Source organism: Alosa alosa, chromosome 4, assembly GCF_017589495.1.
Source record: "Alosa alosa isolate M-15738 ecotype Scorff River chromosome 4, AALO_Geno_1.1, whole genome shotgun sequence".
In the NCBI taxonomy this organism is placed as follows: Eukaryota; Metazoa; Chordata; class Actinopteri; order Clupeiformes; family Clupeidae; genus Alosa; species Alosa alosa.
Window position 1 is genome coordinate 21828168 of NC_063192.1, and position 14167 is coordinate 21842334.

Below are 14167 nucleotides of genomic sequence, written 5' to 3' on the forward strand. Positions count from 1 at the left end.
TTGTGTTAACAGGCTGCTCCTGCCCGTACCCACCCCTCTCTAAAAGCCCCTGGGGCAGCTGGAGGACAGATAGGGGCACTTCAAACATGTCCGCAGACTAAACAGCACAAGACGGAGGCTCACCATAGGCTCGTCTTCCATTGTACACACTGCTTGGGGAAAAAAAAACAGTTCATCACTGACAACATATCGTGCCATGGGAGGACAGTTTGGATGATGTATTAGCCGAGCAAGATTTGTCGTCTGATCATGTATTAGCGTGTGTGCCATATTTGATTTACCTTTAGGTGACTTTCACCATGACTGTTAAGATTCTGGAAATAAAAAGATCAACATGTAACCAACCCGGCCCTTCTTAAGATGCTTCTTCAGACAGATTTGACAATGAGCTGAGCACATTTCTTTAACTATAGCACCTCCTGCTGGAGACACCAGGTCTAACCAGCAACAGCAACATGACCTTGGACTGGACCGCATGTACTTACATTGAAGTCTGTACTTAGACGCTTTTTTGAAGTATAAAGAAAACGTAGCCATATACTTTTAGCATAAGGCGTGTATAACCCGTTTTCTCTAATTATGCAGTCTGAATGTATTTTGGGCACATGCTGAGCGGAATGCAACAAGACCAAACATAGACCCAATAATCATCTTGTCCAGTGGCTTATGCACCTTGCATGAGCTGAAGTGATCAAATGAGTCATTGGCTCGAAATATGAACCAAGAGAATAGAACAAAGTCATTGGTTCTAAATATGAAGTGGTTTCAAAAGCAGGACATTAACTTTATTTTTTTTCTTAAAAAAACTTAAACACATTTTCCAAAAACAGCAAATTCCTATAAAATACAGGACAGAAAATAGAGCTTTCTGTTACTATTTCCAATTTAAGATTTTAAGTAACTTGAAATGCGAAATGCAAACATTAACAAATCATATCTCCTTGTGAAAATGTTTTACATATTTACAAGCCAGATTTTATCCTTTGATATTCAAATGACATCTAGTATCATTACAATTTCAGTACATTGCTATATCATCACAATTACTGCTTTCATAAGAAATATTATTTCTTTGAAACAAAAGGTGTGATTTTACTCTTGACACGCAAGCCATGAGGTAAGAGAAACACAACATCAAGAGGAGAGAGATGAATCTGGGACAGAAACAGCCTTAAAAAGGCAAAACACACACAGGGGTTCAAAACCTTCCAAAACAAAACTGAGAAAAAAAGCCAAAAACTAAACAAACCAACTGGTACACATTGTTACAAAACAAACAAAAAAAAAAAAAAAAAAAAAAAATTCACTAAAATACACTGGATAAACCTATGTGCTTAATTACATATTAGAGGTAAAAAAAAAAAAGAAAATGTAGTTTTAGGTGATACAGAAGATGCATAACAAAAAGAAGCTCAAGCTTCCTGGCTGTTAGCCAAGCAGGTTGACACCATAACCTACACACTTCTAAATAACAGTGCCTTCATGATCTTATGCCCACTCGTTCGACAGGTCAGACCTGATGAAAAGATGAATAAAATGACCTTTTTAAGAGATGAATAAACACCTAATAGCAGTGCATGTACAGCAAATGTATAGCATGGTATTCTTATGGAAGGTGTGGAGTTAACATTACGCTGAATGAGAGACCGCCTTCCCGTGGTGCATGTCAGATGGAGTCTATGAAGTATTTCAACATGCACGGACACCTATACTTTACATTGTGTATAATTATTAGGTGTGTGCTTTTGTGTAGGGGATGCTTGGGTGTGTCTCTGTGTGTTCAGATATATAAAAAAAGGAGAGACAGGGCAGAAAAAAAACACAGCAAACCAATAAAGCAGATAATTAAGGATGATGGGGTAAACACTAAGAGATCAATGTGAAGAAAGGATTTTAGAACATCCCTGAGAATTCCAGATTTGGTTTGGAACTACTAGGTACATCGGAACATTTTTAACATTGTTCTCTCCACTACAGAAATAGCTGTCAAACATATCGACTTTAATAAGCTTAAAGGTTATACTTTTCCCTCTGATGAAACCTTCAAATGGATGGCAACTGACCAAAGGATATCAAGGGTGGCATGAGCACTCAGATAATTTGTTTAGGACACTGTCCAACATCTTATGACTATATACACACAAGACGTGCTAGGTATTTATGGATTAAAAAATAAAAAAGGTTTTTAGTACAAGGAAGCTAGTGGATCTAATGCTGGTATTAATTAGATCTTTAAATTATATTCTAGCATTACTTACAAACATTTTACAGTACCAACGAGATTCAATTGAACAGTCTTTTATGCAGATCCTATTTGTCTTCATTGGTTTTTATTATGTGTGGTTGAACATTTAATTGAGCGCGAGGTGGAATGACTATCAAAATTACACCACAAATTAAAAATTCTCCTAAGCAAAAGCTACTAAGGTCTTGATTAATACTGGAAAGGAAAGCAACCAGCAGAGAAGACCATCAGTGGAAGAAATAGGCTAATATTATGGGTTGTGTTGTTACTGAGGTCATGGGAGTCTGGAAATCCAATTACCAAGACAACCAATACCAGGACTATATCAGGGCGACCATGCCCATATTCTTAAACGTAAATGGCCATTATGTTTATGTTTAGGTCAGTAAAAATGTTTGCCACAGTGAGCCGAATTTATAATACACTGCTAACAGGATGCGAGTTCAACTTTGAAAAAAAGGACCGTTCCTGCATTACTTTCTGTTATGGTATATATTGTACGTGGCATTGAACCATTGTAAGAACATGATCGTAATGTGAGGTGTGAGTCTACATGGGACACGGATATGCACATGCTACACAAAGCAAAATAAAAAAAAAAAAAAGCTAAAAACCTGACAATATTGTAGGTCCAAGCACTTTTACACAGCCCTTATTGTCCCAATAATAAATGAAACATTAGGGTTGGAATGGGGAAAAATTAATGAAACATTAGGAACAATATTGCTTTCCAAAGCAGGGGACCAATTCAGTATTACTTATTTTCTGTGTGAGTTCATATTGGCTTTCTGGTCATGGTTGAAAATAAACCTTTGAGTTTGGGAATTCAACGATGCTTACTCAAAAAAAAGGGGGGGGCATTCCTGAGCCTTTCTTCTACTAACAACTGGTGATTAGAACCAAACGCCTCTCTGCAATGCCAGGTCATTTGTTGTTTTACAACAATCTTGTGTGGTGAGACTTTCATAAACAACTGTAATAGTGAAGTATTTAATGTACCTTTTTTGTGGCATAGTCGTCACAAGCATTGCATCTTATGCCTTTCATTTTGTGCTAACTTACATCACCTGATGGTGAAATGAAACCCTGACTGAGATCAAATCCCTGCTATTCATCAGTTCTCCTCTCCCTCCCCTCCCTCATCAACATCAACGTTCTCCTCACCCTCTTCCTCTCGGTCTCGGACCTCATCAGCCCCAGAGTCATGTGACTCGTCCATTTCCTCTACGTCTACTTCCTCTTCCTCTTTCTCCTCATAAGAGGACTCTCCGACATCAGCATTGCTGTCTTCCGACCCTGTAGAGCAAAAGAAATCACAACAAACAAACAAACACAACCACACCGTCAGGATCAGAACATATTTACCCTCAACCCATTTAGCATGTTTCTATTACAGGCTAATTGGCAGCATTACAGCATTGCCTCTCCTCACTGAGTAATCTGTTATTAGCACTACATGAAGCTTTCCACCTGAGACCACAATCTTGGCTTTCAAAGAATACGAACATTTTAGTCACATGTATCTCTGCAGAGGCACGATGCGGCTACCAACCTGCAACTCGACCACCCTCATCCTCATCTTCGTCGTCGTCGTCCTCCTCCTCCTCAGTCTGTCTTTCCTCCCGGCGAGACTCTTGGCTACTCTCGTCGGGCTCGTCGTCATCTTCCGAGTCAGAGATCACAACACACTCGTCTCCGTTGTTGCTGGCCGGCGGCTTCGGGGCACTGGAGGGGAACAGCGACAGGGACTTGGCTGCATGGATATGACCAGTGGTAGCGTGGTGGCTAAAGGGGAGTTCGAACTAAAGATTCACGACGAGATGAGCTGCGATGTGCTAAAACCTTGCAACTGCGACTAGACATGGTGAATGCTTTGCGGCGGCTTGCAACAGCTGGCAACGACGTGCAACATTTAATTCACACCACTGCAACTCTTTCTGCAATGGTTTTGTCTCATCGCGAATCTTTGGTGCGAATTGGGCCTAAGGAGCTGGGCTAGCATGCAGTAGCCAGAAGGTTACATTAAGGTTACACTGTAGGTTAATTTTTCGACTGCCACCTTTGTGCCCTTGAGCAAAGCACTTAACCCCCGAGTTGCTCTGGAGATACTGGCCCTTGTAATAATAGACATATGTGTGACTAATTGTGTATTTTCTTGATGTCAAAGATACTGTAGATACTGTAGAATATTCGCCCAAAGTATGCTATGTGCCACCTATGTGGGAAGTCTCTGACGCAGAAAGTGACCTAAACGCCACCCTGTGGTGATTCTTATCTACATGGGGCATTACCATTATCTCCTCCGCCTACGATTCCAATATGAGTGACGGATGCTTTAATCTGTCCGTTACCAAACATTTCTCCAGTTCTCGCTAAGACGGTGGCAGAAAAGGACCACTTCAACTTTTCCTAACCCTCAATATTTGGGGCAAACACACTCTTATAGACATGTTCTCACCTGCCGTTCTCCCTAGGTTCCCACAGCGGAGTTAGGTAGTACCGGAGAGGATTTCTGTACAGGTCATCCTTCAAGATCTAGACGGAAAAGGAGGACAAAAGAAACAAAATGCTGACATAAACTATGGGGAAAATTGACGATTGGCCGTGATTGATTTATTTTGGTAGCACACTCATAAGAGCCCTACGATATCGTCTGACAAAATGGCAGCATGTCCCTGTGACACTAGGGTGACACTTTTGTCAGATGATATCGTAGGGCTCTTATGAGTGTGCGCTCTCTCAAAATAAATAAGTTGTGTGCAGTTCAAATACAGAGAGACCATACATGAGCTACAGCCAGGAAGGACTCGCATGCAGAGGGCCAAAAAGTTGAAGTCTAGATTCAAAACACACACATACACATATATAGAGTATAATTGATCTTAGTCCACTCTCTTGCATTCATACAGTAGCCTAAGTGCGTACTGAAAAATAGGTGCATGAGAACACGCAGGCGGACAGGAGTGTGCTCAAAAGTATCGTCACTTATTCGAAAACATAGGCTACAAAACGCATAGGCCTACATAGACAACGTCGGTTGGCTACATTATTTCTAACCACTAAAGATAGTAGGTCTAATATAGTATTTCAATGCATGACCAGTATGAATCAAGATAAACCAGTCATCCTATGTAGGCTATCAAAACTTGCGTTGTTGTCAATTCATCCAGTTCATTCATCTCTTTCTGAACGTCTTTCCAATTAACGCTAACACCAGATGAGGATATCATTTTACAATAGTAGGCCTATCATTGTTATCAGATATTAACTCCTAAGGTCATTTTTTGGCATCAACACAGAGTTGACTATAGCCTACCCCATCCTTTGGAGATTAAACACGTTCAGCGCGACTCATAAGTGAATATGTAATGTCATATGTTTTGCTCAAAATCGTATTGCTATGGATTAACAAAATAACAGCCTGATCGAATGTGATATGGTATTTAAAACAGGTCTGAAAAGCTACAACCATATTTTAAAATTGAATTGCTTGGAAGAGCAGAAGAAATGCTACATATTATTCTTTGTAAAAATATTCAGATCAGATGTGCAACAATAGGCCTATTGTATTGTAAATGCTACTGTAAATAAGATCAGACCTTATCTGACACAAGATTCCACACAACTTCTTGTACAGGCCATGGTTATCTCCAAGCTGGAATATTGTAATTCACTGTTAGCTGGCCTACCTCCTTGTGTAGTAAGATCGTTATGAATGCTGCAATCTGAATGCTGCAGCACGCCTGGTCTTCAATAAGCCAAAGAGGCCCCTCCACTGGCTCCCTATAATTGCCAGAATTAAATGTACATCTCTCACTTTGGCCTATAGGACACTGACTGGATCTGCTCCCTGCTATCATAATGCAATGATCAAGATGTATATCCCCAACCGCCCATTGCAGTCTTCTGATGAGCGTCTGTTGTGTTGACCAGCCACAAACGCTAGGTCAAATTCAAGACTCTTTTCTTCAGTGGTTCCTTGTTGGTGGCATAAGTTGCCCAGTGCTCTCCTTTCCTGTGATAGTTTTGGGTCTTTCACGAGTGGTCTAAAGGCATATCGGTTTAACATGCACTTAGTTTATTAAGTTTTTCTTATGAGTTATGGTTTGTATATTATAGTATTTATTTATTTTCATTAGGCTATTGATTGAATTGACATTGTTGTTTATTATTGCTGTTATCCTTAGTGTAGTCTTACCAACTTTTTAAATTGTTTACTGTTAAATGTAACTATTCCATTTTTTTCCATTTAAATGTAACTATTCCATTTATTGCTCAACACTGCTAAAATATTTTATTAATTAACCTAGCCTAGGCTTGCTCTGGCCACAGTGTGCATGCACTGGCGGCAGAATACGCTGCCAGACTTGCAGCCTTAGTGATTTAGATGATGCTTTTATCCAAAGTGACTTACAAAAAAGGGAAACAATCAAGGTACAATGAGACAAGGAAATGTTAGTGCAGTAATAAGTACTACTTGCATAGCGTCTGTTCTAGTCAAGTGGTAAGTGTTAGAATTAGCATGTCTAGTTGTTGGTAGTGCTATGAGAGAGAGGTACTCTCTGAAAAGCTGGGTCTTCAGGAGTTTTTTTGAGACTTTTTAATATCGCTTTTTTCGACTCCTCCGAGCACCCAAATGGCTTTACAATGTCATGGCTCACATTCACCCATTCACACACACACACCAATGGCGGAGGCTGCCATGCAATGCGCCAACCTGCTCATTAGGAACACTGGGGTTCAATGTCTGGAAGGACAACCTTCCAGTTGCTGGATGACTCCTCTACCTCCTAAGCCACTGCAGCCCACATTTGCCTCTGCTTGCCAAATTTGAAATTTGAACGAACCTCTGGCTTCAGTTTCAACATACCACATCTCACTCTGTAGTATACCCCTCAGGTGTGTTGAAGTCCTACCTGAGCGATGTCGTCCCTGCCAGGACAGCTGTGGTCACTGAACCAGCTGAAGAAGCTCTGGTAGCCGCCCCGTGTGGAGCGCCTCTGCTCTGCGGAGCCTGTAAGGTTCTGCCCACGGTGCCACAGGATGGGGTTGGACATGGACACCGGCGAACCTGACAGATTAGACCACAGCTCAGGGTCATGGGTTCGAATCTCACAAAGCACAGGAAGTAGTTTATATTCATTATTTGATTAGATAGTAGTGTAGAAAGCCTGATATTTCTACCTCTCTATATCTGCTTAGTTACGTAAACAAAGGCATGAAATATTATGGGCAAAATCCAAACAGTTCCTTCAGCAGGGATGCAAACAGAGGTATGGTCAAAAAGGAGTGAGATTATCGAAGCCCACGCTCCCACAGGAAATGTCATATAATTACATTTTGCCTCCACCTCTGCAGGGGCGGAGTCAGAGGGGTGGCTCCGGGTGGCACAGGCCACCCTTGAGATTCGATTGGCCACCCCCAAATCTTAGTCTACAATTGGCCATTAACATGGTCTAAGGCAGGACCTTTCTTGATGCACTTGCAGCAGTTTGAAGTATCAGACGTAAGAAATGTAAGTGGCAAACACGCTTGCCTTTATTGGCCTACAGGCTACTGCTTGTGCTAACACACAAAGATATCTTTTTACCTATTGCATCTGCCAGTGCCTATTTATCTAATCACACACTTAAGTCGCCGACATTTGATAGGTCATTAAGTGTTAACTGTAGGCTAGGCCTATAGTTTTGTAAAAGTGTTTAATGGTAATAATGTCCTAATGTAATGTTAAGAAAACTTTTCATTTATGGTTCATCAAGCTTAGGCCTACTCACTAAACACACGTCGCATCTAGGCTATAGGTAGCGATATTCTGATGACATGTATGACCATTCAACCAGTCAAGCATTTGTTGTAAAATATTGAAATTATTGGAAGTTTACATAGCTTATGCTAAACTGTATGCTTATTTCGTCCCCAATACCTGGCCGAGCCAGTCTTTATAAAGTTCATTTTCCATAGTAGCGCGTGACAACAAAATCATATGCCTGCGTTCTGTTCCCAGAGCTTTCTCTGTCTATGATCTGCAGCGTTTCTCAAATTATGAGCCTCCTCGACAAGTAGATTGCTGGTCTACGGAGCCATGAATTTAAATTACTTCCACTTCTGTCTGTTAATTTGCGGCACAATTGAATGATATTATAGAACCGCGGACCGAAAGGTTTCCCCGATCAGGAAATACTCCTTAATTTGGAACTTTTTGTAGGCCTAACAGAGGTAGCCTAAATATCGTGCCTATGGCGATGTCCGCTTAAAAGAAAAAAAAACAAAACATTTATTTCACTTGTCTCTGGATTGAACACAGAATGTGGGCTGTTAGCAAAATAGATGAATGAGGGAGGGAGATTTCGTTAACAAAAACCTAAAGTTTTGCTAACATTTTCTCCATTATTATCGTAAAATATGTCTCCATGCAGGGCAGGGCTGGTTCTAACCTAGGCTAGGCTACTATATTTGGGTGGGCTGGTAGAAATTTTGGGTGGGCAACACAGCAAAGCTGTCAAATTGGATCAAAACTAACATAAACACAAAACAATAAGTACTACCTAGCTTGAGTTACTGCAGCCAACAGCCAGGGATAGGCATGTCTGATGTATTTAAAATACAAATTTGTATTTTATTTAGTTGGAAATAAATGGCATCGTATTTTGTATCAAAATACTTTATAGGTTTGTAGTTTAAAAATACTGCCAAATACTTTTGGTAAAACCAATAACCTTCTTTTGGTGATGTGATTATAAAAGTGAAAAACAATGAATGCAGCACTGGTGCTGACTTGTTATTTGCCCACAGTTGTTGTGATCAGAATATTGAGATTCAGGCAGATAAGTAACATGTAGGTTGCTCACACACTCATCCCAACCTCAAGTTTCTTGAGAACTTTAGTCATCCAATTCGAACACATGGAACCGGTTATGTGGTTGCCCTGCAACAAGTTGCCCCATGTGCAACGTTAACAATGTTTGCTCACATACACAATACACTCCTTCATACCAACTTCAAGTTTCTTGAGAACTTTACTGATCATTAATCATCCAATCGGAAGACATGGAACCGGTTATGTGGTTGCCCTGCAACAAGTTACCCCACGTGAAAATGTAATTAATAATTTAAAAGAGATTTAGGAAGATGAAATTGCTCACATACACAATACACTCCTTCATACCACCCTCAAGTTTCTTGAGAACTTTAAAGAAAATAAACAAATAGACAAAAAAGCAGGTCAAATTATTTTAACAGCTACAAAAATAGATGCACATAGATATAAGTTATTGTGGGGAGGAAATGTATTGGATGAGTATATTTGTATATCTTCATTTAATAGAATAGAATAAAATGGATTATATGTTAATGTCCCCATGATGGATTTGTTTTAGCACAGCATAGCCCAGGGACAGACAACTTAGATAATTAACTTTAATGTTTGTATTATTTTATTCAAATACAAAGACATTTTATGTGAGAGTAAGGTATTTGTGTTTTTTTTTTCTTTCAATTTATGAGTATGGTGTTTGTGTCTGGTTTCCCTAATGTATTTGTGCTAATTTCACATCTTGAGCCTGTTTCTGTTTATCTGGTTGTTTTGCCTCATGCCACCCTTGAATTAATCAGTGCCTCACCAGTGCCACCCTTGTTAAAATGTCTAGAATCACCACTGCACCTCTGCCATCCAGGGCTCACCCTATTCACACAAAAATGTTCTTTATATGAAAATACACTGTCCCAGTACCTTCCCTTATTCTGTCTGCTGGGGCCTGACTTTGGCTGGTAGCTGGCTTGTCTTGACAGAGGAGCTGGGCCACACTGGAGTAGATATGATGGTAGCCACTCTCTCTGTGTGTATAGCACTCTGGCAGTGATTCAACAGAGCATGCACTCCCTTGTTAGCATAATTAATCTCTTTCATGCAGAAAGTACATTTTTTGGCATGTAACTTTTTTTAACCAAGACCAGTTTTTTTTTTTTTCTTAAAGAGTCTGACATTTTGAATTTGTGTTTGGCTGTCTGGACCTCAATCTCCAGTTTCAACCTGTAACCAAGACCAGTTCCAATTTGTTTTACAACCCTCATCCACTTTCTTAACTGTTAGTGCCTCATTTATGAAAAAGCTCTCATCAAATGCTAGCTTAAGGCTACACGTTGGAAAGGGGTAATATATAACAGGCTGCTACTAAAATATTACAGGACAAAATACTGCTGTCTGTCGTGGGATAAACTGGTCATGGATATTCCAGTCATGGTAAGTGTTGTTGGGTTGGTCATGGATATTCCCACGGCTGGTTAGACGGCGGCGCGAGCAACAACAGCCGTGGGAATATCCATGACCAATCCCCACGATCACGAGTGCTATATTGCTTTTATACAACAATTCTACAACAAACTAAATAATCTGAAAACACCCCATTATTGTTTAAAAATGTTAATTTCGACATCGTTCTTACGCATCAAAAAATAGTTCCCTTTTCAATAGACAGCATCTTGGTTGCTAGGTAACCAACATTCCAGATCCCTCGTTATTTTACTGTCTATGGTTATGGGTCTTGGTGGTTTACATGTCTTCTTGAAAGAAATGTTGAAAGTCGGGCTGAAATCACATTCATATCTAGGTTTGCTGAATGCATGTTACAAGGACAATGGGCCATGTCATGTAAGGGACATGGTACTGCAAAAAAAACGGAAACATTGTCTACATTGCAGAACCACTCAACTTTATTAATTTATGGTGAATAAATGTTATATTACTGTGCACAGCCTGACATGACGATGCTAGCACGTTAGCAGCGGTTAGCTAATTATGCTAACGTTAGTCTCCTCCAAGTGACAATCATATTATACACAATGCTGGCAATGCTAAGAACAATTAGCATCCTCGTTTATCTTACTTACATTGAGTTGACTGTGTGGCTTAATCCACAGATGTGGTGAAGCACTGTTTCGTTATGGTTTGCTAAGGAGTAACCCATTGCTTGAAATAGTGGAGAGCTGGGATGAGAACATTGTGTCAAATCTTCGCATTGTATCGCGGAGTGATTTATTATTAGCTGTGCAAAGTCTGAGTTGAAATGTCCAGGGATATTCCAACTCGTGGAACGTCTCTCGGCCAATCAGAAACAAATAAATAGTTCCATAGAACCCAATTGTTGTATAACTAGCACTAACCTGGCATAGTTATTGTAAAGACTGTAATGACACATTAGGACAACCTAAACATTACACAATGCAAATGGTAGAAATTATGTGATTAGAAGACATCAAATATGGTTAACCTTACCTTTCTTACAAAAAAGACCAGGCGCGACACAAAATTAAAGGATCCCGGACTGATAGATGTAACGTTAAATCCTTGCGGTGAGTGCAGTGAAGTGCAGCCTTGTAGCAGTAGGATAATGGTGCGCAGCAAATGGGATTTTACGTCGTGCAGCTTTTGATTTAGTTGTCTTACACTTCCTATGTTTCATGGACTGTAACGGTAGGCTATGTGTTTAGGTAGTCATTTTAATACAGAATTAACTTTGATGAAATTATAATCAGACACTTCAACCCCCAAAAAAAAACTCGTCGGATCTGCACGATTCACACAAGTCCCCCAGACAGCCGTGAAAAAGGCGGCATCCGCCAAAAGGCGCGCTGTTTGCATCCCTGCTTCAGTTATTGTATACAATAAGCATCAAGGGACCCATGACAATTACAGAGGACATGAAATAGACACAGATTAAACTTGCCTCCCATTCCAAGGTGGAGTTCCTTCATGATGACGGTGTTCTGAAAGTAAGGGTTGCGTCGAAAGTGGAAGCGGATCCTGTACCCAAGCTTATTATGTTTGAATGACTCAATCTAAGAAAATAAGCACACACAGAGACAACAAACTGAAATAAATACTCTATGTTTGTTACTACTTGTACTACTACTATGTTTGAAAACAGATGGTGAACTGGTGGTGGTCAATTGGAAATGGTCTCTGCATGGTTGTCTGAAAGTGATTCAATCAAGGGTGGATATGGGTGTATATACCTACTTCCAGATTGGTCATGTAGCTGAGTGCATCCTCATCATTTTCGTCTATGTGTGGAGACAGGTATGGATGATTCAGAAGCTACAGTCTGAGTCAAGGAGAGACACTTTTGTACAATAAAATCAACACACTACATATTTACACAATTATGGAATTATTGACACTATTCATGAATTTACAAATGATGCCGAAATTAACTGAGAAAAAAGGTGAAGAACTTATTGTTTGTATCCACTGAAATAATTTGTTAGACTTGATTGTATCCACTACTGATGCAAAGGATACGGCGGTAACCCAGAAGCCAGGGATGGTGTGGGTGATCGCGCTGCGCTGGTCCAGGTGAGGGCGTCGCTGCCGTTCCAGTTTGAGTTCGAGGCGCTGGTAGAGACGCGCGCCTTTCTTCTCCAGCGTGTTCAGCTGTGTCTGCACCTGGGCAAGATGTGCGATGGACTGCCGAATCTCCGGTGCCATTTTCACAGACACTATGGCACATTCGTCTTCGTCATTATCCGACGCGAGCGAAGAGCTTGGGGTGGACGATGACCCTGGTAAAGAGTCGTCTTCGTCGCCATCCCCTGCGTCCTCTTCGTCATCCCGAGTGAGAAGCGACGAGGAGCTGTCTGCAGGAGCCGCCTCCGGTTGTTGGCCCAGCTTGGATATGTCCTTAGAACTGGTGGCTTGCTTAGACGAGCACGGCATTTCCTCGCCACTTTTATCCTTATTTCCACCGGTTAGACTGGCCAGTGCCTCTGCTGCGGCGATCGCCGCTGAATCTGACCGCTTCTCCGACGTTGAGGGCCGACATTCTTTATCGCCGTAATACGATGCTGCTTCAGCTGCCTCTCCACCTGGTTCACACTTGTCACTGTTGCTTCCCGCTTGTTCCGCACTACTGGAATCAACGTCGCCTTTCCTGCTCAAGTCCTGAGTGTCAGCAGCAGTCTCAACCTGTCCTCGCGTCCCTGACACACAACGGGGAGAGTCGTCCTCTCTTGACTTAGTATCCCCACCATTATCTTGTGCGTCTGCCTTTTGGGCTGTAGATTCAATTTTCTCTGAAACGTCAACTTTATCCCCAGAACAGTCATCCACTTTGCACCGCTTAGAGTGGGGGGAGCTACCCTGATCAGTGCTAGAGCTTCGTTTCTTGGTGGATTCAGACAGCTTACCGCTGTCTACTTGCTTGCTCATTTTATCGTTCCAAGCAATAGAACCACAATTCGTATATTTCTGCAATGTAGCTGTGCTACTTGGGTATCGTGCGTTTTCAAGAAATTACAGTGAAATTGCTGGCTAAGTTGGTAGTAGTCAACATTGTTCCATGTTCAGTTATCCGTATTTGCGTAGCTAAATTTTAGCGGCCTAGCAGTGTAGCCTATCTGTACAGTACTTTGCGAGCTGCATGGTACTTCAATGGTATTTTACGCAAAACCTCTGGTAATGTAGCCTATATAAAATTGTACACACAATTACACTAGTACCTCGACTACATCCGTGACAACATAGGATTGCTGTTATCCACTCCCTTGAAATTGTTTATAATTTGTCCTTCCGCTCGCCATTACTGGACTCGAGGTTGCTTTTACGAACCAGAAAAACAATTTTTCTCATTGGCTGCAACCCACCGCGCGGAAATTTCTTGTCCAATCACATGCAGGGGTAGTGGCTATGTACAAGGCTCTTGACTTCCACGTTGCGTTCAAAATACGCATTAATGGATTTCTCATTCATACCACCCCATGTAGACCTGACCTACCTAATAGAAATACGATGTGTGCAAGATTTAAAGATCCTGAGGTCACTGTTACAAACCCTTTTTTCCTAGAACGATACAGGGTGTTAATTTTCCACTAGCCTATAGTGTTGAACTGCAAATAATAGCAAGACACACATTTTAAGTCTTTATTAAT

At 41.0% G+C, this 14167-nt stretch overlaps 1 protein-coding gene across 1 annotated transcript; it reads right to left on the bottom strand.

Moving 5' to 3' along the window:
- Window positions 1-1539: 1539 nt before the first annotated feature.
- On the bottom strand, window positions 1540-13836 carry tspy (testis specific protein Y-linked). Its single transcript, XM_048241883.1, has 7 exons — window positions 12543-13836; window positions 12261-12338; window positions 11968-12079; window positions 7162-7316; window positions 4704-4780; window positions 3798-3970; window positions 1540-3541 (listed from the first exon to the last, which is right to left on the bottom strand). Exons 1-7 carry the CDS (start codon window positions 13446-13448, stop codon window positions 3360-3362), a joined length of 1683 nt encoding a protein of 560 aa, XP_048097840.1. The 5' UTR covers window positions 13449-13836; the 3' UTR covers window positions 1540-3359.
- Window positions 13837-14167: the final 331 nt, after the last annotated feature.

What these genes read in the sequence shown, in the direction of transcription:
- tspy (XM_048241883.1), bottom strand. Translation starts at nt 13,448, where the DNA reads ATGAGCAAGCAAGTAGACAGCGGTAAGCTGTCTGAATCCACCAAGAAA. An exon ending in CTGGCTTCTGGGTTACCGCC is followed by an intron (nt 12,339 to 12,542) that starts GTATCCTTTGCA and finishes CTCAGACTGTAG; the next exon opens with CTTCTGAATCATCCATACCT. An exon ending in GCAGGGACGACATCGCTCAG is followed by an intron (nt 4,781 to 7,161) that starts GTAGGACTTCAA and finishes TTTTCCGTCTAG; the next exon opens with ATCTTGAAGGATGACCTGTA.